Here is a 25,823-nt window from a genome sequence, read left to right as displayed (position 1 = left end):
GTAGCTCGGGACCGGACGGTTGCCGGTTAATCGATTTGCATGGATAATGGTCCAAGAAATGTCAAATTCATATAAAAATTATAAAATACACTAGTTTTATATTAATTTACTTTGAATCAATCGATTAATCGTTAGTAGAATATTATTTTAATCAATAACTGTAGGTTTTACAACTGTTCATGAACAAAAATGAATTTCGAAAACACCACTAGACACTACAGAGCTGTACAAAAAACTGGTTGCCCACTTGGCTAACGTTGCAAATGTTCGCTGTACGCTTGAACAGCTGTCACATTTATGGGCACGGTTAAACCGCCCGCCGGTTAATCCGCCCCCGGATAATCGACGTTCTACTGTAATGGAACTTGCAAATTTTTATGAATTGTGTCAAATGGTGAAATGTTTCAATTGAATTAGATCAGTTACGGATTAGGATGAAATGAACTAGCAAATGAACTATGTAAATAAAAATGACAAGTGAATAAACAGTAGCAAATTGATTGGCGCAAAGGACACAACGGTTTATCCATTCTCCTCGGTTTTCGGTAATCCGTATATCACAACCAGCTTTTTTAGTGATAATTTATCACAAGTATTGTGGTGATATTTTTATTTACCACTCTCACATCGCATTAGCACCCCACACGTTGTCCTCTATCCAGTCTATGTAGTGTGAAACCTTCGTGTAGATCGCCTTCGCATTGGGACCGCCACAAACCCCTCCAATCGACGTGATACCAACCACCGCGAACGAGCAGGACCTCGGGTAGGTAACCACCTGCAGCGGTCCACCCGAATCGCCCTGGCAGGTATCGCGGCCCTCGACGATGCTACCGACGCACAGCTGCCCATCACGAACGCCCTGACGAAACTTTGGATGGCCCTTAAAACTGCGATTACAATCACTGACCGGAAACTCGTCCAGATTCACCTTCATCATCACGGTGGACAGTGTAGTGCCGAACGTTTCGTTATACCCGAACCCGGTAGCAATGTAGCGCGTACTGTTGCGCTCCTCCGTCTCCCACAGACAGGCTGGCCGGATGTGTTTTGATAGAATGATCGGGTACTTTAGCTTAACCAGCGCAATATCATGGTACGAGCGTGTGATCAAGTAGTCCTGATGTCGCCGGATGCTTGCAATGTCGCTATCATATTCGTCGTTTGATTCCGACTTGGTATCGTACTCACCGACCCGCACGATTACCGGATCACCTTCATTGAAACAATGAGCAGCGGTCAGGATGTGCTGATTGCTGATGAGCGTACCACCGCAGAGAAAATCGTAACCTTTCTCTCCATCCTTCTTAGGATAGCCTAGTATGGCGTGATGCGGAAACTCGCCGTACTTTGCTTGCTCCCCGCCGACGATCAGCTGGACGACGTTGCTACAGTTGTACACCTCGAACCGGATCGGTTTCGAATTAATTGTGAGCGGTACCAACGACGTTTGGTTGACCACTATATTTCGGTACTCTTCACATTCTGCGTAAGAGGGAAAGTACATTTACGCGATCGATGAACAACCACATTACCGCAACGTACTTACTTCGGGTGGTCAGCCGTTGACCTGTGCGTTGCATGCGTTTCCGATCAAATCGTCCCATCCGGGAAGGCGATCAGTGCATTACGAAAACGGTGTAACAGTGTCATTAGCCTGTTATCAAATACAGCAAGTGGCTTCTTTGCCGACCGCATCTTACCTTCAGCGACGTAATCCCATCGACCTAGCACCAACACTAGCACCACACATTGCACCCTCCAGATGAACATTGTTTTAATCGTGGACACTATTAAACACTCGCAGACGGCACAGGCTCTGAGTAATTACAAAGACCTTTCGTGATGTCGAGCTCTTAGTCGCGTACTGTATCATTCAGGACAGAAGTTGCAACTTGCCTTTCCGATCGCGCGGGTCTCTATTTATATTAAATTTACACCACTGGGAACATGTTTATGTTTTTAAAAACGGTAGCAAACTATACCCACCACTTATCAATAGACATATTGCACTAATTACCCACACATCTTGACACACATCTTGTGTTGACACACAATTGACCGCAAACAACAACAACAAAGCCCCTACCAATAATCTCCAGCATATTATTTTTCATGCGATCGCTGATCCAACTTCGAATTCATCGATGATTGTAAATTATATTCAGTTATGTTACTATAATGTGCGAAGTGTCTGAACTAAACGCGACGAACGAGATTTCGCAAAACGAGCAACAGCTTTTGCATTATTGTTTATTGTTTTGCATCATTACCGTTAATGTTGTTAAAAAAAACGACCAATACGCAAAGTACGATGAGAGAGGTTTCCTAGGGTAGTGTATTGTTTAAGCTTTTTGTTTGTTTTGTTCCTCAACCCAATTGTTTTACTTTACATACACGTTATCTGGACAACAGCTTTTCGCATAACAAGTGAGACACTGGAACGCGGGAATCCCATGTACTATGAAATGTAACTGACTTACTCAAATGTATTTCTTGGTAATATTTTCTACAATAATGGCCAAATTTGCATAATAGTGGTAACACTAGTTCACTACAGACTGATATGATTGCAATATTTATACTATGCTATATTCAATGTTTTAAACAACCTGTCAATACGTTTTCTATGATGGAAAAAGATAATTTGTTTCAATTTTTAAATAGATTGTTATCAAGCGTAACAACAGTGCTGAGAAATTAAAAAAAAAAAACATTGCACAATTAAAAGCCTTCTCAAATGCTACCACAAAATTTGATTGTAAAGGTTGCTGCTTTAACTCACTTAACTGCTAATAGATCTCATGGAAACATTTAATTGTTATTGCTTACCGTACACAAAGTCACAAGGTAGAGATATCTATTTTTTTAATGAATAAATGAAGAACTCGTTCATTGTTTTGTTGTTGTTTTATATGCTTTTACCAACGAAATGTGCCAAACTGTCATTCATTTTGTCACCCAAATGCCATCGATCAATCACACATCATACGTAACACCACCACTCTCACATCGCATTAGCACCCCACACGTTGTCCTCTATCCAGTCTATGTAGTGTGAAACCTTCGTGTAGATCGCCTTCGCATTGCCAATGCCACAAACCCCCCCAACCGACGTGATGCCAACCACCCCGTATGAGCAGGACTTTGTGTTGGTCACCACCTGCAGCGGTCCACCCGAATCACCCTGGCAGGTATCGCGGCCCTCGACGATGCTACCGACGCACAGCTGCCCATCACGAACGCCCTGCTTGAACCGACGATCACCCTTAAAATTGCGCTCACAATCGCTGACGGGAAACTCGTCCAGATTCACCTTCATCATCACGGTGGACAGTGTAGTGCCGTACGTTTCGTTATACCCGAACCCGGTCGCAATGTAGCGCGTACTGTTGCGCTCCTCCGTCTCCCACAGACAGGCTGGCCGGATGTGCTTCGATAGGACGATCGGGTGCTTGAGCTTCACCAGTGCAATGTCATCGTACGAGCGCACGTTCGAGTAGTTCGGATGCCGACGGATGCTTGCAATGTCGCTGTCATATTCGTCGTCTGTTTCCAACTCGGTGTCGTACTCACCGACCCGCACAATTACCGGATCACCGTACGCGAAGCAGTGAGCAGCGGTCAGGATGTGCTGATCGCTGATGAGCGTACCACCACAACGGAAATCGTAATCCCATTGGTTTCCGTTCTCCTTGGAAAAGCCCAGCAGAGCGTGATGCGGAAACTCGCCGTACTTTGCTTGCTCCCCACCGACGATCAGCTGGACGACGTTGGTACAGTTGTACACCTCGAACTGGATCGGCTTCGGCTTAATCGTGAGCGGTATTAGCGTCTGTCTGTTGACCACTATATTCTGATACTCTAGACACTCTGCGCAAGAGGGAGGAGGAAAGTTATTGTACTATACGCGATCGACGATGACCCCATTGCCGCAGCCTACTTACTTCGGGTGGCTAGCCGGTGACCTGTGCGTTGTAAGCGTTTCCGAACCAATTGTACGATCGGGATGGATCAGCGTATCACGAAAATGGTGTAAAAGTGTTATTAACATATTAGATACACAAAGTGGCTTCTTTGCCGACCGCATCTTACCTTGAGCGATGCAGCCCCCCCAACCTAGCACCAACACTAGCACCACACATTGCAGCCTGCAGATGGACATTGTTTTGGGATGGACTTCCAGGCGGCACTAGCACTGCGTAATTGCAAAGCCACTTCTTGATAAGGCTGTCCGACTCTCAAACACCCATCAAACGTCACCGTCGTTCGGCGGCAAGTTTTACACTGTGCGCGAACCACGACACGAAACTTCCCCACACTGACCGGTTAACGAATCGCGGAACGGTCAATCAAATGAACTGGTATTTCCACTTCTGTGGCGACGCGTCGCTACTGAAACTAGTTTGTGTAATCTTCTGCTACTACTATCGAAGTGATGCGCTTCAACACTGAACTGTTTGGGTTTTTTTTTGTTCTTCTTTGCTTGCAAGAAACCGGCTACAGTTTTGCTGAAGGCGTTGGTTTACGATGGTCGCTAATGCTAATTCGGTAGTCCCTTTGAATACTGTCGAATTTCACAGTGTTTGCCGCTATTAATAGTCACAATGAATTTAAATGGAACATCTTCTTCTTCTTCAGAATAAATAAAAAAACGGAACAAACTCGTTATGCGAGGCTCCACTGTATTCATGTTAATATTTGCCCCGTGATCATATGTTGAAATATATTTATGTTTGGATGTACAGTCTCCAGTCCTGCAAGATTTACAGGGTTTCACACTTTATCTCAAGACCGCGTGACCCCTTCCCGAATCTGTCTTAGCCAAAGCCAAGATTGCGGTATGATGCTTGAAAACGTTGATGATACCTGAATTCATCGGATGCAATGCTGAATCTGCGGCACATTTCTCGAAACACACTGGTCCGCGCCGAGGACATGCGGTCGAATATTTGTTTACACGGATAACCTTTGTGTACATCAGTGTACTGAAAACAGTGAATTATTTTTTCGTGTTTTTACCAGAAAAGATTATTTAAACAGTTCAAACTACTTTCTTAACACTTGTAAATATTTTAATTAAACAAATATGCATTCACTCATTTTATTAAATTGTCTTTTTTTGGTAAAAAAACGAAAAGGATAATTGAGTGTTTCTAATAGACTGATGTACACAAAGGTTATCCGTGTAAAAAATATTCGACCACATGTCCTCGGCGCGGACCAGTGTGTTTCGAGAAATGTGCCGCAGATTCAGCATTGCATCCGATGAATTCAGGTATCATCAACGTTTTCAAGCATCATACCGCAATCTTGGCTTTGGCTAAGACAGATTCGGGAAGGGGTCCCGCGGTCTTGAGATAAAGTGTGAAACCCTGTAATATTGCTATGATATGATGATAGGACTACCATGGAAGGTCATAGTAGAATATTCTGTATTTGTTAGCGAAATGGAGTGTGGTCGGCTAAACTATTTCCTTCTAAAAGAATCTTACAACGCATTTGCACCCAAAACGTTTTCCTCTATACAATCCAAATAGTATGCTACTTCCGTATAGACTGCGTACGATTTCCCAATTCCACACGATCCTCCAAACGATGTGCCAGCAACGACATGGTACGTGGACATTAGTCATTAGCTCCAACGATGTCCTTGCCGGGAGCATTGCTCCCTACACACAGCTGATCCGATCTTATGTCAAGGTTTGTAGTGTTTTTATAGGAAAAATCGTTCCAATATTTTGTCGAGGCTGTATCCACCGTGTCGACCCACAGACATGCTGGTCGTATGTGTTTCGACAGCTGCACCGGACGTTCCAGAAGAATCTAAGGAATATCATTGTATGGCTGGCTGCGTGGATAATTTGGATGTCGGCGGTAACGATCGATGATGATCTGCAACTCACCCACGGTTGGGGCGCTAAGATCATACACACTGACAATATCGTACGACCACTGGCTCACGGTTGGAAAAGCAATGGGCGGCATTTAGTACGTGCTGTTCACTGATTGGTGCTGCCACTACGTGCTGCCGGTCTGGTGGTACAGTCGTCAACTCGTACGACTTAACAACATGCCCGTCATGGGTTCAAGCCCCGAATAGACCGTGCCCCCATACGTATAACTGACTATCCTGCTATGGTAACAATAAGTCACTGAAAGCCAAGCTCACTTCACTAGTGGGTTCAGGCCAGACCTTGACCGACAGCGGTTGTTGTGCCAAAGAAGAAACAGTTCACTGATTAATGTCCCTCCACACATTAAATCATATTGGTAAGGATCGCGAAGCTTCGGGTATCCTAACACTGCTTGGTGTGGAAAATCGCCGTACTTTTTCGACACGGCGTCACGATGACTTGACGGTGGTCTTCGTACTCTAATAGGAATAGGGAAGTGGTTGTATTTCCAATATCTTGCGGATTTACGCTACTTACTCTTAACTGCAATCCGCTATTGAGAGACAATAAACATTAGCAAGGAATGTTTTTCACCACCATCTCCACTTTACCTTGCGTAATGTAGTAGTGTAGTGCGTGAGCTCTCACTCTCTTCTGACGATCGAAACGTTGTTGGCTCTTAGACTTTTAGACGGAGTGATGAACCTAAGAAAGTTGATAGCAAACTAACCAGGTTTGTGACTAATTTAAAATTGGAAACCTGGTTGTCTCTGAATCCGCATAAGCCCAGTACCGCCAAACAATCGAAAGGCTTTATTTAATTCAATTGAAATTGACATTAGTAATTGCACTCAGACTATTTCATTGCAATTCAGCTGGTCATGCTGTATTATGCAACATGCATGCATCATCATAATAGTATGATTTTACGGCATTCGTTCCAGTTGATCGCAGGGAAATCCCAAAACCGCAATCATCTTGATCAGATTATACTGGGATACGATTCATCATTTGCACATGTACGTCTTGTTTACCATTCATTCGTAGTATAATATATTTACATTTCAAAGAGGATTGCTTGGATCAAGATCACATGCAAACATTACAACAAATCATTTTACTATCGCGAACCTATTAAAAGAACCAAATGGTTGTGTGCTCTAGTGTCTTCCAGGAATTAAAACACAGGAAGCGGGCTATCTAAACATCATCAAGCAGAAGGACATTCTAGAGCTAAACTAGCATTTATAATAATTCCAGGATGGTTTATCAGTTACTCAGGCATCGTTTATAATTCCAGGAATGTTTATCAGTTATTCTGAAGAAGGAGCCAAAATTGCTGCAGATATAAAGTGTAAATAGCTTATTACAATAAAGCAAACCAGCTGATTGTGGTTTAACGTAGCAAATATAAACAAATCACTTACATATTGATGAATCTTATTTCGATTAACATCGGATCTTAATTTTAAGAGAAGGTTACCCAATAACTGATTTTGGCCACTCCTATGGTAAAGTCGTCAACTCGCTCGAAAACGTAGGAGTAACTATCTTTCTGTGAATAACCTTCTTTCTATGAATTGGTACATGCTTTGAACGACTCTAACTGTTGCTCCAAAGAAGAATAACTCGATAACGAAAAATAAGCGCTAGATGTTCAATAACTATCGTTATAATGTTTTTATTCAGCTAGTCCACACCAAACAACGATCAATAACATTGTTGGTGTGATTAGTCTTCAAACAAACTCGATACGTCTTCCTTGGAAATATTTGATAAGTTGAGCCAAAGCAATTAAAATCAATGCAACAACCAACATGTATATCAAATACTATTAAACACCCCACACAACTTGCTCGATCCAGTCCAGATAGTGTGCCACCTTTGAATAGATCGCCTTCGAATTTCCAACGCCACACGCAGCCCCGGTAGACGTTACGCCGACAATATTGTATATGCAGCTTCTCGGTTCCGTGATCGTCTGCAGGGGTCCACCCGAATCGCCCTGACACGTATCCTTACCCCCGATCAAACTGCCCACACACAGTTGCCCCTCGTCGATTCCATCGCGAAACTTGCGATTATCGCGGAACAGCTCGCCACAATCACTGGACGGAAATAGATCTAGCTGCACTTTCATCAGCTTGGTCGACAGATCCGTGCTTCCTGGTCCATAGATAAATCAAATGAAAAACTTCCACACCCACTAAATTATTGTCCCAACGTACCTTCTTCCTGTTTGCCAAAGCCCGTCGCTACAAACCGGCTCACGTTCAGTGTCGGATTGGTCCACAGGCAGGCAGGACGTATAACCTTCGAAAACAATACCGTCTCATTCAGCCGCACCAAGGCTAGATCGTGGTAGGAGCGGGAATTACGATACTTTGGATGGCGGATAATCTCGGCAATACCGAAATCGAGCTGTGTCGTCGAGTCGACGGTTAGATCGTACTCGCCCAACCGCACGATCACCGGATCGCCGTAGCTAAAGCAGTGCGCAGCGGTCAGGATGAAGCGATCCGAAATCAGCGACCCACCACAGCTGAAGCTGTACGGTTCAGGTGAGCCATCTTCACGCGGGTAACCCAACAGTGCCTGGTGGGGAAATTCGCCATGTTTAGCTGCTTCACCGCCGACAATAAGATCCACCACGTTCGAGCAGTTGTACGATTGGTAGTAAAACGGTTTCGGATTCAGCGTAAGTGATATGACACCTCGCTTGTTTGAAATTATTCTACGATATTCATCACACTCTGCAAACAAACAAAGCAAACGAGTTGTTTGGCATTGTACGATGCATAGATTCGGGCGCATTACTTACTCTGCATAGAGATCCTCTTGGCTGCAAAACGAAAGACAAACTGCACGTTAGTACACGGCTCACTACTTCAGCACAAATTTAACGTTCATCTTTACCTGTCTGTCCATCACATAACGATATCAGATGACCCAGTAGCAGAAGAGAAATGTAGCCGAATAGTTTGCCACGCACCATTTCTTGGAAACTGTAGACCACGCTGTTTTAGAAGTGGACAGAGGTCAATCAATCTGGTAATGATGCTGGAGCTGTGCTTGATAACACGCTCCGACAAAGACTGATTGCTAAACAACCCAGCCTAATGATTGTGCACAGTATGTTGGTAGTGGTTTCATGTGCTCTTTCATGAGTACAGTGCTTGCCGAGAAAGAGTGAACGTCTCTCTTACCAAACCGTGATATTATAATGTTAGCTATAATCGAGCTGGAAATAGCCTTATCAACGTGCGAAGAAACCTCGCCCTACCAGTTGTTAATGCTAATCCCATGTGTCGGTCCATGCTATTCTTAATGACCTTTCTTCATCATCCCGCTTATCACCTTCAGTGGTAGAGGCCGGTTCAAGCATCAATTCAGGTGACCCCTTTGCCAAAACATTGCAGTTTGAATTGGTTCTGCTGGTCTTGACGCGGAATTAGGGTATAAATACGGTATCAGTTCGCTCCTGGCTAAGAGAAGTGCTGCAACGAACAAATCGATGAGCAAAGATGGACATCCGAGCGAGTTTTATTTTGGGTGCAGTTTTGCTGTTTGGCTGTCTGTACGAAACTCATGGTAAGCTTTTGGGAAAGTTATTTTGTATCTAGTGTAATCTTTTGAAATTTTTATTTTTTTATGACGATTGCCGCATCATTTAATCTCCCAAGGACTCCGATTGGCGGAACAGAGTGAGTACTAACTCCGGATGATATTCGTGAACGTCTATATCTAACAAACATTCTTTTACACTCATCTCCGAACAGAATGTCAAGAATATCGCAAGACCATAGCGTCCTTTCCGTCCAAAGTGATCGGTAGAACGAACGTATTCGATACACCTCCGAATGGATTACCGGCCCGGGAGGGTGAATTCCCTCACCAGGTGCGCGTCGGACAATGGTTCTACGAGGACGAGGACGATACGGCATTCATTCTGCGCTGCAGTGGTGCACTTATTAGCGATCGTTACGTGCTCATAGCTGCCCATTGCCTATGGACGCTGGGCGACGAGGAGGTTTCACTCGGCCGACATGACTACACTCGCAACGGCACCTTTCCAGAGCTGTCCATCAAACGAGACGATCTGATTCTTCATCCCAGCTATGACGAGCAGACGAAGGCATCGTACAACGATATCGCGCTGGTGCGTCTTGCCCAGCCCGTCACCTTTACCTCTCACATCTATCCGGCCTGTCTCTGGACGGAGGAGGAAGCGGCCGAGCCGACAAAGCTAACATCGTCCGGCTTTACGATGGGCAGATTGGGTAAGTTACGAGTGCAGTATGTGTTGATTTAGCAGCTTCTAATCGGCTTTCGGATCGTAGTCAATGACACACAGGATACACGGCTGGTGAAGATACAGGTGAGCCGCGTCCCAAATGCAGAATGCTCGCGTGAGTACACGGACAGTGGCTACTACCCGCAAGGCGTCACCGATGCGCTGCTGTGTGCCGAGTCTCCAGTAGAGTGGAAGTCTTTGTGCGAAGGGGATGCCGGTGGGCTGCTACAAACGCTTGACCGTGACTCTGCGGATGTGTATCGGCTTATCGGTGTGGAGGCCAAGGGTCACGAGTGTGATCAGTCGCACCAGAAGTTTATCTTCACCAAGGTCCGCCAGCAGCTGGATTGGATTGAGAGTGTCGTTTGGGGTGCGTGAGTAGTATTGCTGGGGTTGCAATGGATTAGGGAAATAAAATAACCATCTTCGGAGTACCACATAAATGGCCCAATAACGCACGACTTTTGTACAAATCTTATCAATTTATTCATTTATACTCTGTTCTCGTCCACGGCTTTCAGTGCGCACCGGCATTGTTTGTCCGCAAGCAACGGCTACCGGACGGACAAGCCCTGGCTACACAACCTGTCGCTGTCACTGCACCTGTCTTGTCTTACAATGATCTCTCTCCTTCGTGTTCAGTTTAAATCACAAGAATTCTAGTACACTTACGCTATTCGTTCGTATTCTGTTACTTGCTTAATGCCTTAATCTTAATACCATCGCTCGCGCTACTCTTCTCGTTTCTTGAAAGGTGAGTGTGCTGGAAAGCAAGGGGATAGGGTTGAATGAATTTTTTTGGGGAATGATTTCGCAACATGTTGAACGACTTCGCATGTCAGCCCACTTCTCCAATGGCGTCAGGCAAAGTAGGAAAAAGGTTGAAATGGGAAATTCGGTGTGAAACGAATCAAGTGTAAGCGACGTTTTAATTAGTGCCAGCAAGCGATGGCAGCAACGAGTCCAATTGCAACTCCTGCAACACCGTCCTGAAACGGACCAAGCCAGCAAACCGGTTGGCAACTGGTAAAGTTAATCAAAAACTCATTTTAAAATGTTTGCCAAAGTGTACCGTATGCCTTCCGGGGAATTCAGGATTACGCGGTAATGATGACCATGGTGGTGGTGATGGTGGGAATGAGTTGTGATCTACTAGTATGATGGAATGAGAAACGTGTGACATTAGTGATGGCAACGCCGGGTTACAAGCCATCGGAGAAGGGGTGGGTTCCCTCGAGAAGTAATATCCCGGATTGGCCCAAGCGTTAGTAGCTCGGAGCCTATCGGGATGGTCTGTCCTCAGAGAGAACCACCAAGTGGGAAGCGCATGGAATGAGCTGTTCACATGCAGAATCTGTGGGACATACGAAGCACCGAATCGGTATTAAAAACACTACGAACGAAACTGGACGGATGAGTGGTATATGCATGGTTTAAATGCGTGCGGTTCTTTTTAAAAATAGTTTAACCTAACGTTCAAACTCTCATCTCTATCTCTCTCTCTCTCTTTCATCCGCTTATTTAAACCCCCGTTTTGTGAACTGTCCCCGTACCTTAAGGTTTATCTTCTCTGACTGAGCGGTTCGCCAAGGACGCGCATCGTGTTAGCGTACGACGAATCGATCTGCGGCACCACCTTTTCCGCCGGGCGAATGTTCTTGATCAGATCCGACAGCGACAGGAAGCTCTGGCGACTGTCCAGGCGCAGTTCGCGATCGCCCGTCCCACCCGACAGCTGCTCAATCTCCTTCGTGATCTGCTTCAGCTTCTGCTCGACCGGGATGTCCTCGGGCAGGACGGACCCGACCGCATCCTGGCCGGCGGCGAGCGCCTGCTGATGGTGCAGCTCGGCCGCCTGCTCGTCCTCGTCGTCGCTCTCGTCCTGCTCGTGCTCGTCCTCATGCTCGTGCTCCTCCTCCTCCTGCTCAACCTCGTCCTCCTCCGCGGCGACCGCATTCGCGCTGCTGCTGCTGCGCCCGACCACGTTCACCTCATCATCCTCCTCCTCGAGTTCGTGGTGCTGCTCGTCATCTTCCTGGTCGTGTTCGAGCTCCTCATCGTGCTCCTCCTCGGCGTCATTATCGTGCTGCTGCTGCTGCATGGCGGGCCGAGCGGAGGTACGATCCTGATCCAGGATGTCCCCGTTCAGCAGTGCGGCAAGCGGGGACGTATGTTCAGCGGTCAGCTGGGCTGGCATCACCGTCGAGATGGTCGAAAATTGGCGCGCCTCGGCCGGTGTCGTTGGTGGTTCCGTCGTGGTGGAAGTCGTGGTCGTTGTCGTGGTGGCGGCAAGAGTAGTGTAGAGCGACGTGCTGGTTGATGTTTGAATCGGACGACTGTCGAAATAAAATCAATCGAAACGAGCCAAAAATGCGTTAGCTTTCTGCGCACCATATTGGTAGCTTTGTTTGGAGGTAGGTTATCGTACAGGGTACTGTTGAGCGGGTGAGAACTACACACTAATGAAAGCAACTGGATGACAGACTACAGCGAAACACGTGTAACACCTTTTTCCTTGTTAAATTTAATCCCTGAATTTAGCATACATTTCTAACGCGTGTTTTGTACAAGCTCCAACGCTTAACGCCGCCCTCCCATTTGCCCTAGCGGTGTGCGTACCAAGTGTGCGAAAGGTGTGTTGAAATTAATGTAGGGTTTTGTTTTTGTTTTATTTTTATTCAAGCTCATTTTGTTTCTCCCCTACATTAAATGAACTAACTCCAAACCACCAGCCAAATGTTAATACAGATTAATGTAGAAAGGAAGAGTAGTGAAGCGATGATGAAGGCTCTACAAACTACGAAAGTGTGCTAGAAGATTGTCTCACCGGTGCAACGACAAAAAAAAGAACAAAATGCATTTTTATTTTAACAGGTGAAGCAAGCTGTTTACACGGTTCAAACTTTGCTCTACAAGTAAAGTATACGTGATATAGGTAAAACTAGCCACACAGCTGCCTTACACTCTTCCCCTCCACTCGACAAGAAACGGGAAGGAACAAGCGCTAAGCGTAACAGCTTGTGGTGCATTAGTGTTTCATTTAGTGAGCAATTATGAACTTTCTATGTACGGAAGGTTAAATCAGTGTGGCGCATAGAGACAGACAGCGGGTAGAGACAGGTGGAACTTAACATTAAGGATGGTGGAAAGGACGTTAGCTCACCTACGACACGGTACCGATCGCAATCGCAACGATGAAGTTTCGTTTCTGTATTTGCTAGGAATTTTTACGTGGCAAAGTGTAACAGCAAAATAACCAAAAATCCCAATGCTCGTGAACCTCGGTACTGGTGTTTTTTGTGCATATCGTACATCGATGTTACGTTTGTTCACTTTACATAGGACACGCCTTTGGGACTCAACACCCCATCGTCCCGTTGGGTGATTCGTTTGTTTTGTTTTTTCACGTTTTCGGGTCTGCATTTGCATGCCAACAGCGTGGGTTTGTGAACAAAGTTCTCTTAGAGGGCGCCATCAAAGCGTAAGAGAGGCAAGAGGTGAGCCATGATGCCAGTGTTGCTTTAACAAATTGTGATGCCTGTTTATTTTGATTGGAGCAGTGATTCCTTTCGCGTTTGCTTGCTGCGTTTTTCTGCTCCATTATCCGCTCACCACTACCGGCCCAGCATTTGGACGGTGTTCAATGTCGTCAGTTCAGTGTTTTTTGAGTGTCGAGTTCGGTTTCGTTTTCGGTACTCGTTCGATTACATAAGACTGTCGGGGACGGGGATATGGATATGGCCGGGATCGGGAGGGAGTTTGGTTTTCGGTTTGATGTCCATCGGTTGATTGGTCTGTTTTGCGAGCCGTCTTGAAATGGGGAAGGACAATTGGGCAAATGGAGAAAGGCTCTTTGTGTTTGCTTGTGTGTGTGTTTTTGTGTGTGTTTAGTTGTCGATTCAGTGCATTTCAGTCCTCAGGGTTTGGGTTTGGGACAATATTTACCCCTGCGCGGACGAAACCGGAATGCTACCGTAGTTGTAGTAGTAGCATCGCGTTTGCTCGCAGATGAAATCTTTCACGGCCGAACAGTCCTCCGGGGCCCATCGTAGGCTCGGGGCCTTCAGGTGCACGCAGCCCTTCTGCAGTCCGCTGCTGCTGTAAATGGTGAAAACGATACAAGTGTGAAACGTTAGCCACGTGGTACTTGCAAGGACTTGTAAGGAGTACACACACGCACACACCCTCCAGATGCTTACCTGTCGCGAGCGGTGCGCTGGGGCGAGGTGTTACTGTTGTGGTCCAGCGGGTCCATGCCGACGGTTTCCGGCGACTTCTCGAAGTAGTCAAACGTGGCGTTGAACGGCAGTCCGGTGCTCATCCAGAGGAACATGCCAGTGCCGAGCCGGTTGCCCGACGTCCAGAAGTTGTACTTGCCGTAGCCGGCGTTCTGCAGGTACTCGGTCATCGATTCCACCTTCTCCTTGGTCTCGAACGAGGCGAGCTGCAACCCGAGTGACCGGCAGTACTGGTAGGCGAGAAAGTAGTTCAGCTCGGGCGAGTACGGGTTCATCCGGCTGATGAAGTACTGCACACCGTCCAGCTGGATCGTGGTGATACGCTGTCCTGTAAGCAGACGGGGATAGTCAGGTTTTAGTGCACTGTTATTGCAGTAGTTATATCGAAGCTTTGTGTTTTACATCAGTCGGGACAATCTCGAGTGTGTTCTTTGTTTGTGTCAAACCACACGGAAACTGCGTTTCGAGAGCGACAGCAGCACACGCCAAAGCATTTGCCAGCAACGTTTCTCCATCGAACGGATGCTGGCGCGCGAACCTGCCCGTACCGGGTGTCTTCTATTAAATAGCTTGATTGTGCATCTGTCCCCTCCACTCGGGATTATTTGTCTCAATCGTGGCTGGCTGGTGACGACAACAAGCAAGATATTACACCACCAGCTTGCGGTTTCAATCTCCTTCGCCAATGCCCGCCGAATGTCACCTTCAATTCCGCTGTAACAATCTTGCACCAAGCGCCCAACAGCTTTCCAGCGGAACGTCGCTCGGCATTATTTGCAGGTTAATCAAACGGTTTCTAATCCGATTGCTCCAGCTCAATGGACGCATTGAAATGCGTAATGCTTAACCAGACAAATAGCAAAATATCGAAAGCTTCTGTACGGCTTGGGCTAATCTGTAACATTGCCTCGTGTTCAACATTTACAAAGCAACGGGCATTAGTTTGAAAAGTAATCAAAACCCCATTTTTCTATCTTCCTTTTGCTAGCGAACTGCTAACAACAACCGCAGCATTTGGGATTGATATCAAAGTGCATCGTTAGGTTTTTTTTATTTTATTCCCTCTTCTTTTTTGCTTCATCATCCTGCTAAAAGCTCTCAAGATTTTGGATGGGATAATATTGATTGAGTTCGATGTCAGGCGCGCGACATCAACACGACAAACAGTCCCGCTGACACTCCCTCGATAGCAAAGGAAGAAATATCAATTTCATGATAAAACGCTCTTGCAGCCTCACCGAACACCCTCAAACACCACCGAAAGGAAAATCAAACATCTGCTGTGGCCCCACATGGCAAGGGAGGGAAAATTATCTCAAGAATTGATTCCGTACCACGAACTCTGGCGCCTTGTTTTGTGCTAGCATTTCTAACGTTTTTTTTTTATATTGTTCTCCATTCCATTTCGGCTTGTGCCATTTTCCAGCAACGTGCATCATAGATTTAGCATAAATCTGGTAAGCCATCTTCGGCAAAATTGGTTTACTTCCTACCCGATCGGATCGGCCCGCCCGGCGGTATCTTTATAAAGATTCCGCGGTACTAAGGACGACTGGAGAGGAGAGAAGAAAAAAAACACGTGGCTACCTTTGTGATATTTCTTTTTTCTTTATCTATCTTTGTGGTGCGTTTTAAAGGTTAAACAAATACAAATTTCGGAATTTTCATCGTACACATAGGCTCAACATCTGCTGGACTACTCACACACAGATAGATTCCTGGAATGGAAATGCCTAACTAAGATAGCAAAAACAGCAAAAGTGCATGAATCATGGTACAGTACTAAGAAATCTAAAGTAAAGAGCATAATTTTTCCACCCCATTCTAAACAGCAACTTCTGTCCCTTTCGGAAAGGTTAATTCATGCACTACCCATTTTCCTCGGAACATTTGCGTATGCGGTTCAGCCCAATGTTACTAAATATAAGCGCAGCCTCTCGTTCTAAACCTTTTTACTCCCACAGCCTGTGACAAGATCGAGCCCGAGAAATGATTTGTTTGTGGGAGTACTGCTGTAGCACTAAAAGTACAGCGTACTTATTTGATGGAATTTTTTGAACATGTACGCGGAAAGGTAACATGGTGTTGAACATTGCATAACTTTAGGCGAAAGCACAGCGTGCTTAGAATTCTTAGCACGTGCTGTAGGGCTTGAATGTTGAGTGCGAGGTAAAATTCAAGATCTTTTTTTTTGCATCGCAAGCGTTCACTATTATCTGCGGCAAGGTAGAACAAACAGTCAAAGGAAAGGGTACAAACAGCAACCCGACCAGAGTTCACAGCAATATTAATCCCCGTAGGATGCATTCATGCTGGATAAGCTCGACTATTTAGTTCAGTCTGCAGTAGGATTCAATCATTGATGTAATCGATTGAAGTAATCGAAGCTGAAGCAATCGAATAAACTAGATATCAGTGTCTGAACTCCCTAGGAAAAAAGGATGGTCGACTATGAAAGAGAAAAACATTTCTGAGCGAGTTCTTTGACGTGTAACACAATAGCTTTATATAAACCCCAACATAGAACGCTTGCGAAATTTGCCAAACGTTTTGCCAGCAAAGGTACTCAAGTCCCAGCCACAAGCAACAGATGATTGATTTTTCCGATAAATTTGCTGATCGAAATGAAATTACAAATCTTATCGCTTCCAAAAAGGCTTTCCTTACTGTTCCACCTGTTGCTCGGTGCAAGTCATTTTGTGTTCGTGTTTGCGAGACACTTCCGGTTCTTTGAAAATTCATTGAATTGTTCCTAGATGATCGTATGTATTTTTTATAGGAAAAAGCAATAGAGTCTTTTCCTGGATTGAATAGTATGCTACGAAAATATGGCGAACCGTGAGGCACCGGTCTAAAAAGAGCAGCCCAGAAATTTATGTTTAGGGTACAAATTCAATTTGCTTCCCTTTTTACACATCACGGCCCTTATTTGCACCGCTCTGTGTCACAATGTGCTTGGGTATCGGCAAACTTTCCAAGCACGGCAAAGCACGAACAATATAATCGAATTTTCGTGGTACGATATGAGTAAGACAAAGCTCAAGAAGTGAATGTTGCGTGTGTGTATGTGTCTGTGTGTGAGAGACACATACACACACGCAAAGAGATTCATCATTGGCTGGGTAGACGAACGTGCGAACATCATCACTTCCGCTGGTCTGCTCGCTGCTTGGCTCGGCCCACCGAGTCTGCAGACTCTCCGTGGCAGGATCGCTGAACGCCCACGCCCTGCCCATCACAGACGATGCACGCAGGGTTTACTGCGATTCGTGGCTTATGGGTAAAACCGAATCACACACCCTGTTGAAGGTTCATGAATTATGGAAATACAACCTCCCCGGCGGGCCGGAGATTGAACGCCGGCGGGCGAAACGAAAAAATAAGAGATGTAAGGAGGCAAAGGTTCACGAGTCACGCGGAAAAGGGCTGGCACGGTAAACGAAAGAAGTGGCTATAGAGAAGGAGACACACACACAGACATACGCACGCGGTAATAAAAACGATCATTTCCGGTTTCCTGTCGTTGGTGAGGCACTGGTTGGCAATGGAGAGCTATCCGTGTCGAATCAGCGTTTATTTAACGCCCACATAGCATTATGAGAATTTATGCGCTCAGGAGTTTTTTCGGTAGAGGACTTTTGCCTCTTTCCAATCAATATTAACGGCTATCTAGCCCAAAGGAGCGTATCAGTTCGTGAAGTACTTCCAGCAAGATTATGTATTCTTACCATTGTACTGGAAAGTAAAAAGGGCAACATTCAACTTAGTGGATCAAAGCATCCAAATTAAACAATTTCATCTCCAAACTTACTCAAAGCCAGAAAGGATCCAACCGGATTAACACGATATAATATGTGGTCGCATTTCCTTTGGTTCGATACTTTTTCCAGCGCTTTGATACGTCTGTGGACCTTTTATGCTAAACTCGCCCCAAGGAATTTCCCGAGCCGGCTACACTACGCGGACAGCAATGTGTGTAGCTATCTGTTGTGTATTTTCTTTCTTTTCTTGTTTGCAACCAACAATTCGCAACTTGTTGCACTGTGGCTCGATGGAACAACCCAAAACTCGGCCGCCCTCATCTTTGTATCTGTCGCACCGGCACCGACCCGGTTCCGGCGAAACTAAACTTCAGCCCACTAATGGTAATCGATGGGGGTACAGTTGCGTTTTATTGACTCAACTGTGCGCTAAGAATATCTAATGAGGCCCCCCGCACCCGTTTCGGATTCAAAGTTCTGCAAAGTAACGAACGCATCTTCTTCCTACCCCTTCTTCCCACCGTCACCATTCGAAGAGACCACGATCTGGTGGATGTGTACGCGAATTTATGAAAGTAGACCTGGCGAGAAAGAAGCAAAACCAGAACGCAGCGAAGCCCATTCTTCTCAACCCGAATACCAATGGTTTTTCGGTGTGCATTTTACTTTGCCAGCCGTGTCATTCACGGTACGGTTGGGGATACATTCGATGCTGGTATGTGTTTGGTTATCAAATTTTGAAGTAGCGAGCGGCACCACGGCGAAGAATGAACGTGGCCGCTACAGCCCATAGCACTCGCTCAGGTATGTCTCGGTCGCATCGGATCTGTTTCTGGTTGGAAATGGCAAGGCAAGGCACACAAAATTACCCGCATAAATTTCCCAATTTGCACGAGCTAAAACATAAACATGTCAGTGGGATGGGAGTAGAAAGTTCCTCCCAAGACCCGTACGGGGACCTAAACAGGTAACGGTTTAATTCCCGCATTGAAGTTCGGCACTGGCCGCACCGACACTAACGGGACAGCTCGAAAAGTGGTTTCGAGCGATAGAATTGCAACTCGGATTAGCAAAGACGGGATAAGTCGGACGCATCGGGTGTGTTTTTTTATTATGGCTGCATGCTTTTATTGCTTTGACGAGCACAACAATTAACGTTCTTATCGTTTCCATTTCCCACAACCATCGCCACCAGCGGTACGATCGTTTGCGGCCTCAAAGCATTAAACCGAACCGCTTTAGAGCTTTTCATCGATTCCAGCTAACGGATTCTTGAGACTTTGGAAAAAAGCCCATGAAATGTCATAAACTTACGACTGCTGCCATCTTCTCCATACACACATATGCAAATCCAACGTTCCACCAGAACCGGATTGGCGAAGGGTGCGCGAATCGAAATTGCCCACCCGCTAGGGTCCCGCGATCAGCGCCCGTTGATCGTTGCAGCAGGTGAGCCGATGGCAATTTTCTACCACGAAAAACCGGAAAACCGGCCACCGGTTCAATCGGTCAACTGAACGGTTCTTTCGATCAGCAAGCATTCAAAATACTTCTTTTTTTTTTCGACAGGATTTCGATGGTCGATTTGAGGGACATGCAAAAGGGGATAGGAAACATAAAACAGAAACAAAAAGCCAAAGATTGCTATTTGGGCTGTTTTCGCTTCCTGGCTTTCCCGGTTTGCCGGAATATCTCCATCACGAACACGGGTTCTAGCGTTCTCCGTTAGGGCAGGATCGAGCGGAAAGATAAGACAAACGATGCGCACATTCTCGACTTTGACATGATTTGAGCGTCTGGTTCGTAACAGATTGGGACCCAACAAATGGCCCAATGGATTGGCTCCAAAGGCGAATGCGCACCGCCATAAAACCGTCCTTCAAAATATTCGGCAACCTTTCTTTCTTATCACACCGATCTCGGGAGTTTAAGGTGAATGTTTGTTTATTTCGTAGCGATAAAATGTTTGCGAACACTAGAGACGCTATCCCGGGACCAGCGCCAGATGGTGCGGGAAGAAAAACAGTGCGGTCGCTTTTAGGAAACAGAAAAAGAACAAACATCAGACACACACACACGCCCATACATCCTGCAAAAACAACAAAAGTTTGTTTTTCCTTTTCTTAAGAACATTCTCCTCTTCTATCAAACGCCTTCATTTTTTGTGCGTCAATCTTTGTTATGCCCGTTGTCAATAAAGATCCCAATATTTTCCATTATTTGTCTGTGATTCTTTCCCACTCGGTTGAACGGACACCGACCACTTTGGTTTATTTTACTGTAAAAGCACAATTTATACCTTTCTAAAGAAGTTTTATATCTTATTGGCGTTCTTGGGACTGAATCTAATCAACGAAACCGTGCACTTAATTACCGACTTCCTGTCGTTGCTATTTCTAGTGCCGTTGGTTCACGTTTCCGAGCGCATTTTTACTGTCCATAGTGGAAACTTTGTGACCAGCTTTTTAGTATGAAGATATGGAAAAAGGCGATGCTCCATTCCATGCCGACAGCCCTTTCCATGCGCTGTGGTATTAGTCCAAGTCCAAGAATAGTGCTGAGAAAACCGCAACCACCGTCGTGCCATGCAATAGAACTTTACCATTTACAGTTTCTACAGACCACAGCGACAACTGCTTATTCCAACCAAGAAAGGGGAATGGATAATGTACCACACTGACGGGCTAGCAAAGTCAAACATAAAAAAGGCAACAATCGGACACCATTTTTGTAGAAGAATGGCCGTGTTCTTGCTTCTCCCCGTGCACTACGGATAAGATATGTTTCGTTCGTTCCTTACCATTGCAGTAAAGTTGACAAAGAACCGCTACTAACGGAACTGCCTTCCAAAGTTGGTTTGACAGCAGTGAGGCGTTCGGTCCGGTGAAGAATCTCTAGCATACAATATCCCGGAGGGAGCCATTGGCTACATTCCCTCGCATGGAGGCGACCATTGATAGGAATGTGGTGAAAAGAAGTATGTATTAACCCTTCATATGCTAGGGCAGGAATATTTCAATACTTTTATGTGCTATTCAATTTAATGATCAAAATAACCTACCCGTGCGATCAGATGGGTCTACCATCTATACCATGCTAGGTTTATAAGTGATAATACTGTCCTGAACTCGAGTTAGGCGAGTCTCAATCGCTACCGCAAAATTGAAAAAAAGTTTCCACTCGATTAAACTCTTCTTTGCTCTAACCGACATTCAAGGGTTCAAACCCCCAACTTGTGGAGCTTCCGCGTGGAGCGGTACTCTTCCCATATCGAAGTTGTTTGTCTTTGCAGGTGGTCTTCAAAACCCACCGCCCCCAACGCATTGCGCAATGGCGTTCTTCACCGAGTTCCGTCACCGTCATCTGCTTGGACTGCTCTCTGTTCTGCCGTCCAACTGACGCGGGTGTCCGCGTGGTGTCTTGGTGCAGCACATTCATTTCCTTCCAGTGTGCAACGGACACCCTGGCACGGTGTATAACGTCCCATTTACGTTTTACGTGCTTCGTCATACACACGGGCCATACCAACTCGAGTTACTTATGGCAGCACTCGGAATTAATGAGCTACAAATCGCGCACAGGGACACCTCGGGTAGAAGCAGATGCTTGCCAACTGGCCTGTCTTTATTTCAATTTCACAGTTGCACAAAAGCCGGTAAAATGCTGTCACACTGCGGGCATCCACGCGGGCTTGTCTCATTGGCGATTCTGTGCAGTGCGTGACGCGCGACGGGCTACCATCGCCACCAACGTGAAGCGTGAAGGTGATCTCTTCTTCTGCTAGCGTCCGCTGCAATGGTAACCGAGCAGATTCGTGTTCAAAAAGGAATAAATTTAATTTCCGATGCCCGAACGAACGAACGACTCACGATGGTGCGTCGAAGCGGGGTGCAGGAATGCCCTCCAACCGTACCGTAATAATAATGGCATAGCTTTAGCGACATCCGGCCAACGGGAATGGATTTTTGTTCCCGCCACTTCTCGGACGGAAAACGGAAATCGGCGCCCCATCGAAAACCGTTCCACCGGACACGTCCCGGGCAGGTGAGTGAGTATGGAAATGTCTCGAAGTGGTTATGCGTGGCTTCTTTTTTGTGTAGATACTCTTTTTTTTGTTCCATTTGCACTATCGGACGTGAGCATGTGAATGTGAAGTGTGTCATTAAATCGGAAAACTCATTCCGCATCGGAAGAGTGGTCCGACATGGGACAAAAGCGCGCCACGCTTCACCGTCATCAATGCCGACACTTCACCCTTCATTGGAGAGTGTCATTAGTAGCGTGTTGGTGGTTCACGCGATGGGAGTGTTGCTTCATTAGAACTCCAAGCTTGCGCCAGTATTCTAGTGCATCGTGCTTTCCAGAATAAATTAATGAAAGCTTGCTCTTCGCTCGTCTCTTGTATCCTTTTTTTTTGGCATGGTAACACTTTTCATCTATTTTCAAAATCAATTCATCCTCACTTATACCGATCGCATAGAATCGGGTGTGCCACTTACCTCCTGCGTACGCCAGCACAAACACCAGGCACAAAATGATGGACTTCATGTTGGGACGATTCGTTTGATTTTGCGCAATGGGATGACGCAGCACTTGACCGGACGTCAAACGATTAGGTTAATCACAGATCGCTAGCACACAAGCACCACTTAGGACGACGGGGTTTTTCTCCACACCGCCAAGATACACGCTTTCCACGCCGGGGTTCAACAACACACCTCTCAAGTAAAACTTAACGCCAAGCACCAAGTTCGGTAAGATCACAACCGCCTAAGTAGCAACTGTTCGGGATTGGTGGCGCGTCAAGTCAGCACAACTTCTTCTGGCAATCTCACAAAGTCCGCAGCAGCAGTACCGGAGCACTAGAACGAAAACGACCCGCTTCTCTCGGACGATCTTGCACAATTGACCGCAGCTGGGCTCGAGCAGTCCCGCTTAACGCATTTCCATCGCGCATCCGATGGGACCCCCGAGGGGCAAAGGGGGCGAGCGGCGGAGGGCGAGAGAGAAGTGGCGAGGATGGCACCGATGGAACGTGAAGATGAGGCACACGGCTGCAAGGGTGCTAGTTTCCCGCGGGATAAATACACCAGCGACGGTTTGCCTTTTGCTGCTCTTTCTCTTTTCTTTGCTTTCTTTCGCAGGGCCTGTGCGGGCTCTCCTCTCCTATCCCGCTCTCAGCTCTCTTTTACACACCTTGGCACACAGTTGGCACAAAGTTGGCTTGCACTAGCCGAAGACGTTCTGAAACTACCTGCCCGGCTACCACCGCCGCCACGCTCCACACCGAGATTCATCCTGGACTTTGCTTCCCCTGCACACCGCCCGCCGAACCGTTGTTAGTTCGCTGTTCTGAGCTGTCTGCAGCATTTCTCTCCCACTCTCTCTCTCTCTCTCTCTTTCTCTCTCTCTCTATATCTTCTCTCTTTCTGTATCCATCTCTCTTTCTTAATCTTATTCCCTTATTTCACTTTATCCCTTGACACAGCCATGCCGTTTCCACCCTTTAGCTCACCTGATCCGCCGACGATCGAGAACGATCGCGTACAGTCGTGCACCAAACAAACGAGGACAGCGAACCCTGCACCGTCGACCGTGTGGTTCGCGTTCGCGTTCGCTTGTTCTCAGCATCCCTCACCTGAGCTGCCTCACCTGGTAGATACCTTCTTTCTCAAGTTGCTTTTTCTTTCATCTTCTCTTTCTCTTACAGCATTTTTCTCCCTGTGTATGTGTGTGTTTTTCATTTCTTTCCTTTCCATTCCCTTGCAAACGCTTCATTCACCTTCCCGGCGGTCGCCGATCGTCAGTTTTCCTGCCACGGCAGAACTGTAAGCGAAGATGTATAATTTACAACGGCCGTTTGACCAGACCGTGCCGTTCCTACCCTCTCGCATTGTTTGCTCTCGTTCGCTCGTTCGTCTCGGGCCGCGAAACGTTAGAGAGGCCCATTTGTGTTCATTTTACCTTCTTGGCTTTTCTTTTCTTTCCAGTTTCGGTTCTTCTTTGCCCTGCGCACCTCAAGTGTAGCGTTCTTTGCGTTCTTACTTTTTCATTCCCAATTACTACTACTACGTCCGTTCCTAACGCATTCTGTCCTGTTTTCGCAAATCTCCCCTTTCACGCTGTTCTAGCACTTTTTATCTTCTCTCATTCTCTCTTATTGGTTTCTCTGTCTCTTCCTCCTTCGCTCAAGTCAGTTTCCCTCGCTGTGCCTTTCGCGACTTCAGCAATCCCGCTTCTGACACCTTCATCATCTTCAACCCGCCTGTGGCTGAGGTTCTGGTCGTTTTGTTTTATCTTTCTGCCATCGCCCGGCGCATCTTCAGTGTTTAAGGTACGGTTCGAATGCTTCCAAACCGCAAAACCCTTTGGCAATCGATAAGTGTGTATGTGTATGTGAGTGGTTTTATTCATTTTTTATATATTTTTTTTTTCATTTTATCAAAAAATGCTCTCACCGACTCAACAAGCTCTCGTTTGATCCTTTGCATGTCTTTGACATTGACGGTTTGGGATGATACCTTTTCATTATGCTTTGGCAATGAATTCGTTAATCGATTGTTTTAAAAGCAGTTTTAACCAATCTACAGCCTCTTTTAACTTTGATAAACGATTTTACAAAGGGTTTTATTTTCTTTTCTAGTCATACATTAGCAATGTGTCAGGATTACCGATCTACCGTACAATTTTATGTCAAAAAAGAAGCTACCACATTTCTAACCCGCACTTTTGTTGTGATCAAACTTGTAAAGTACCTTCCGGGCATTAGCACTCTATCAAATCACGCCACTGTCATAAACACTCACCGGGTGACAGCTCCTAAAGCCCCTACGGAACCCATAACCGTACCAACTCTTCCCCAACAACAGCGCCCGAAAGCTCGGAAAGCAATAAAAACGCCCGAAACACTCCAAAACAATAATCTCGTTAGCTGGCGATGTGAAAGAGAGCCTTTTGATGGCATCGATGGTAAGGCCCGTAGCACATGCTCTACCGCAGCGATGCACCGGAAAGCGTTAAAGTAGCTTAGATAAGAGTAATGTGTGAAAGGATGAAATTGTAGGGGAGCTTTTGTGTGAGAGAAAAAGGGGAAAGGCGTAACACCGAAAAAGCGAGGGGGAGGAAACTATGAAAAACGTTCTGAAACCGTACCAGAAGAAACGCTTTTGCTGGAAATGCATCTTCTGCACAATGCACGGAGGACAAAAGGCTACAGTGCCGGGCAAAACAAACAAACGCAACGAAATGGAATAAGCAGCATAAGCATAATCGGTACACGGCACGGTGCAGGATGGAAGGTGGCTGCACTTTCGGCCCCGGCGTATGTTTGTCCCGCGATGGAGGCATCTCTGCACCATCTCCAACGCCTGTCCACAGGGTCCACAGGGAGGGTAGGGGGGTGTTTAAGAGACGCGACAGGAAGGTGTACGTGTGGAGCACGTCAAGCTGGTCAACAAACTAACAACAGCATTCTATAGCGCTGAGCATTACGCGTACCGGCTCTTTGGCTGTGAAAAGTCAAGCCAGCGGGTATGCAGCGGGCAGCGGGTTTACGGAGGTTTATCAGCAAACATGGAGCCACAACAGCGGCACACCCGGAAGGCACACTGGAACCGGGCATCGTAATAAGCCA

General features: G+C 46.2%; 4 protein-coding genes and 1 pseudogene across 8 annotated transcripts; 1 reads left to right on the top strand and 4 right to left on the bottom strand.

The window, feature by feature from the left end:
* Nucleotides 1–621: 621 nt before the first annotated feature.
* LOC11175517 (polyserase-2) lies at nucleotides 622–4,479 on the bottom strand. Its single transcript, XM_003436496.2, has 5 exons — nucleotides 4,096–4,479; nucleotides 3,948–3,968; nucleotides 3,010–3,873; nucleotides 1,550–1,570; nucleotides 622–1,485 (listed from the first exon to the last, which is right to left on the bottom strand). The coding sequence occupies exons 1-5, from the start codon at nucleotides 4,163–4,165 to the stop codon at nucleotides 623–625; spliced, it is 1,839 nt and encodes a 612-aa protein (XP_003436544.2). The 5' UTR covers nucleotides 4,166–4,479; the 3' UTR covers nucleotide 622.
* A 905-nt stretch (nucleotides 4,480–5,384) lies between these two features.
* Nucleotides 5,385–6,874, bottom strand: LOC133391999 (serine protease Hayan-like; annotated as a pseudogene).
* Nucleotides 6,875–7,553: 679 nt separating this feature from the next.
* Nucleotides 7,554–9,017, bottom strand: LOC11175927 (serine protease snake). The gene is made up of 4 exons (XM_003436495.2): nucleotides 8,814–9,017; nucleotides 8,719–8,739; nucleotides 8,126–8,650; nucleotides 7,554–8,063 (listed from the first exon to the last, which is right to left on the bottom strand). Exons 1-4 carry the CDS (start codon nucleotides 8,890–8,892, stop codon nucleotides 7,732–7,734), a joined length of 957 nt encoding a protein of 318 aa, XP_003436543.2. The 5' UTR covers nucleotides 8,893–9,017; the 3' UTR covers nucleotides 7,554–7,731.
* Nucleotides 9,018–9,415: 398 nt separating this feature from the next.
* LOC1274290 (serine protease snake) lies at nucleotides 9,416–11,046 on the top strand. The gene is made up of 4 exons (XM_061651676.1): nucleotides 9,416–9,488; nucleotides 9,581–9,601; nucleotides 9,677–10,177; nucleotides 10,238–11,046. The coding sequence occupies exons 1-4, from the start codon at nucleotides 9,422–9,424 to the stop codon at nucleotides 10,567–10,569; spliced, it is 921 nt and encodes a 306-aa protein (XP_061507660.1). The 5' UTR covers nucleotides 9,416–9,421; the 3' UTR covers nucleotides 10,570–11,046.
* On the bottom strand, nucleotides 10,654–23,103 carry LOC1274289 (C-type lectin 37Da). 5 transcript variants are annotated; one of them, XM_061651671.1, is made up of 4 exons: nucleotides 22,690–23,082; nucleotides 14,391–14,757; nucleotides 14,137–14,289; nucleotides 10,654–12,527 (listed from the first exon to the last, which is right to left on the bottom strand). In XM_061651671.1, the coding sequence occupies exons 1-4, from the start codon at nucleotides 22,736–22,738 to the stop codon at nucleotides 11,753–11,755; spliced, it is 1,344 nt and encodes a 447-aa protein (XP_061507655.1). In that variant the 5' UTR covers nucleotides 22,739–23,082; the 3' UTR covers nucleotides 10,654–11,752. The 5 variants fall into 5 exon arrangements, with proteins under 5 accessions (XP_061507655.1, XP_061507656.1, XP_061507657.1 ...); XM_061651672.1 differs by having other exon boundaries at nucleotides 14,137–14,286; XM_313387.5 differs by lacking the exon at nucleotides 10,654–12,527 and having other exon boundaries at nucleotides 13,525–14,289; nucleotides 22,690–23,103.
* Between the last annotated feature and the right edge of the window lie 2,720 nt (nucleotides 23,104–25,823).

This window comes from Anopheles gambiae, chromosome 2 (genome assembly GCF_943734735.2).
Source record: "Anopheles gambiae chromosome 2, idAnoGambNW_F1_1, whole genome shotgun sequence".
Classification (NCBI taxonomy): domain Eukaryota; kingdom Metazoa; phylum Arthropoda; class Insecta; order Diptera; family Culicidae; genus Anopheles; species Anopheles gambiae.
This window is presented reverse-complemented; position numbering and strand designations above follow the sequence as displayed.

Coding starts and splice junctions, on each gene's coding strand:
- LOC1274290 (XM_061651676.1), top strand. CDS start 9,422: ATGGACATCCGAGCGAGTTTTATTTTGGGTGCAGTTTTGCTGTTTGGC. Junction 9,489..9,580: donor CTGTCTGTACGAAACTCATG/GTAAGCTTTTGG, acceptor TAATCTCCCAAG/GACTCCGATTGGCGGAACAG. Junction 9,602..9,676: donor ACTCCGATTGGCGGAACAGA/GTGAGTACTAAC, acceptor ATCTCCGAACAG/AATGTCAAGAATATCGCAAG.
- LOC11175517 (XM_003436496.2), bottom strand. CDS start 4,165: ATGTCCATCTGCAGGCTGCAATGTGTGGTGCTAGTGTTGGTGCTAGGT. Junction 3,874..3,947: donor TCACCGGCTAGCCACCCGAA/GTAAGTAGGCTG, acceptor CCTCTTGCGCAG/AGTGTCTAGAGTATCAGAAT. Junction 1,571..3,009: donor GTGGGGTGCTAATGCGATGT/GAGAGTGGTGGT, acceptor TGCAACGCACAG/GTCAACGGCTGACCACCCGA.
- LOC1274289 (XM_061651671.1), bottom strand. CDS start 22,738: ATGAAGTCCATCATTTTGTGCCTGGTGTTTGTGCTGGCGTACGCAGGA. Junction 14,758..22,689: donor TGTGCTGGCGTACGCAGGAG/GTAAGTGGCACA, acceptor GTCTGCTTACAG/GACAGCGTATCACCACGATC. Junction 12,528..14,136: donor CCGGTTTCGTCCGCGCAGGG/GTAAATATTGTC, acceptor TTATTTCGACAG/TCGTCCGATTCAAACATCAA.
- LOC11175927 (XM_003436495.2), bottom strand. CDS start 8,892: ATGGTGCGTGGCAAACTATTCGGCTACATTTCTCTTCTGCTACTGGGT. Junction 8,740..8,813: donor GTTATGTGATGGACAGACAG/GTAAAGATGAAC, acceptor TTCGTTTTGCAG/CCAAGAGGATCTCTATGCAG. Junction 8,651..8,718: donor CAAGAGGATCTCTATGCAGA/GTAAGTAATGCG, acceptor GTTTGTTTGCAG/AGTGTGATGAATATCGTAGA.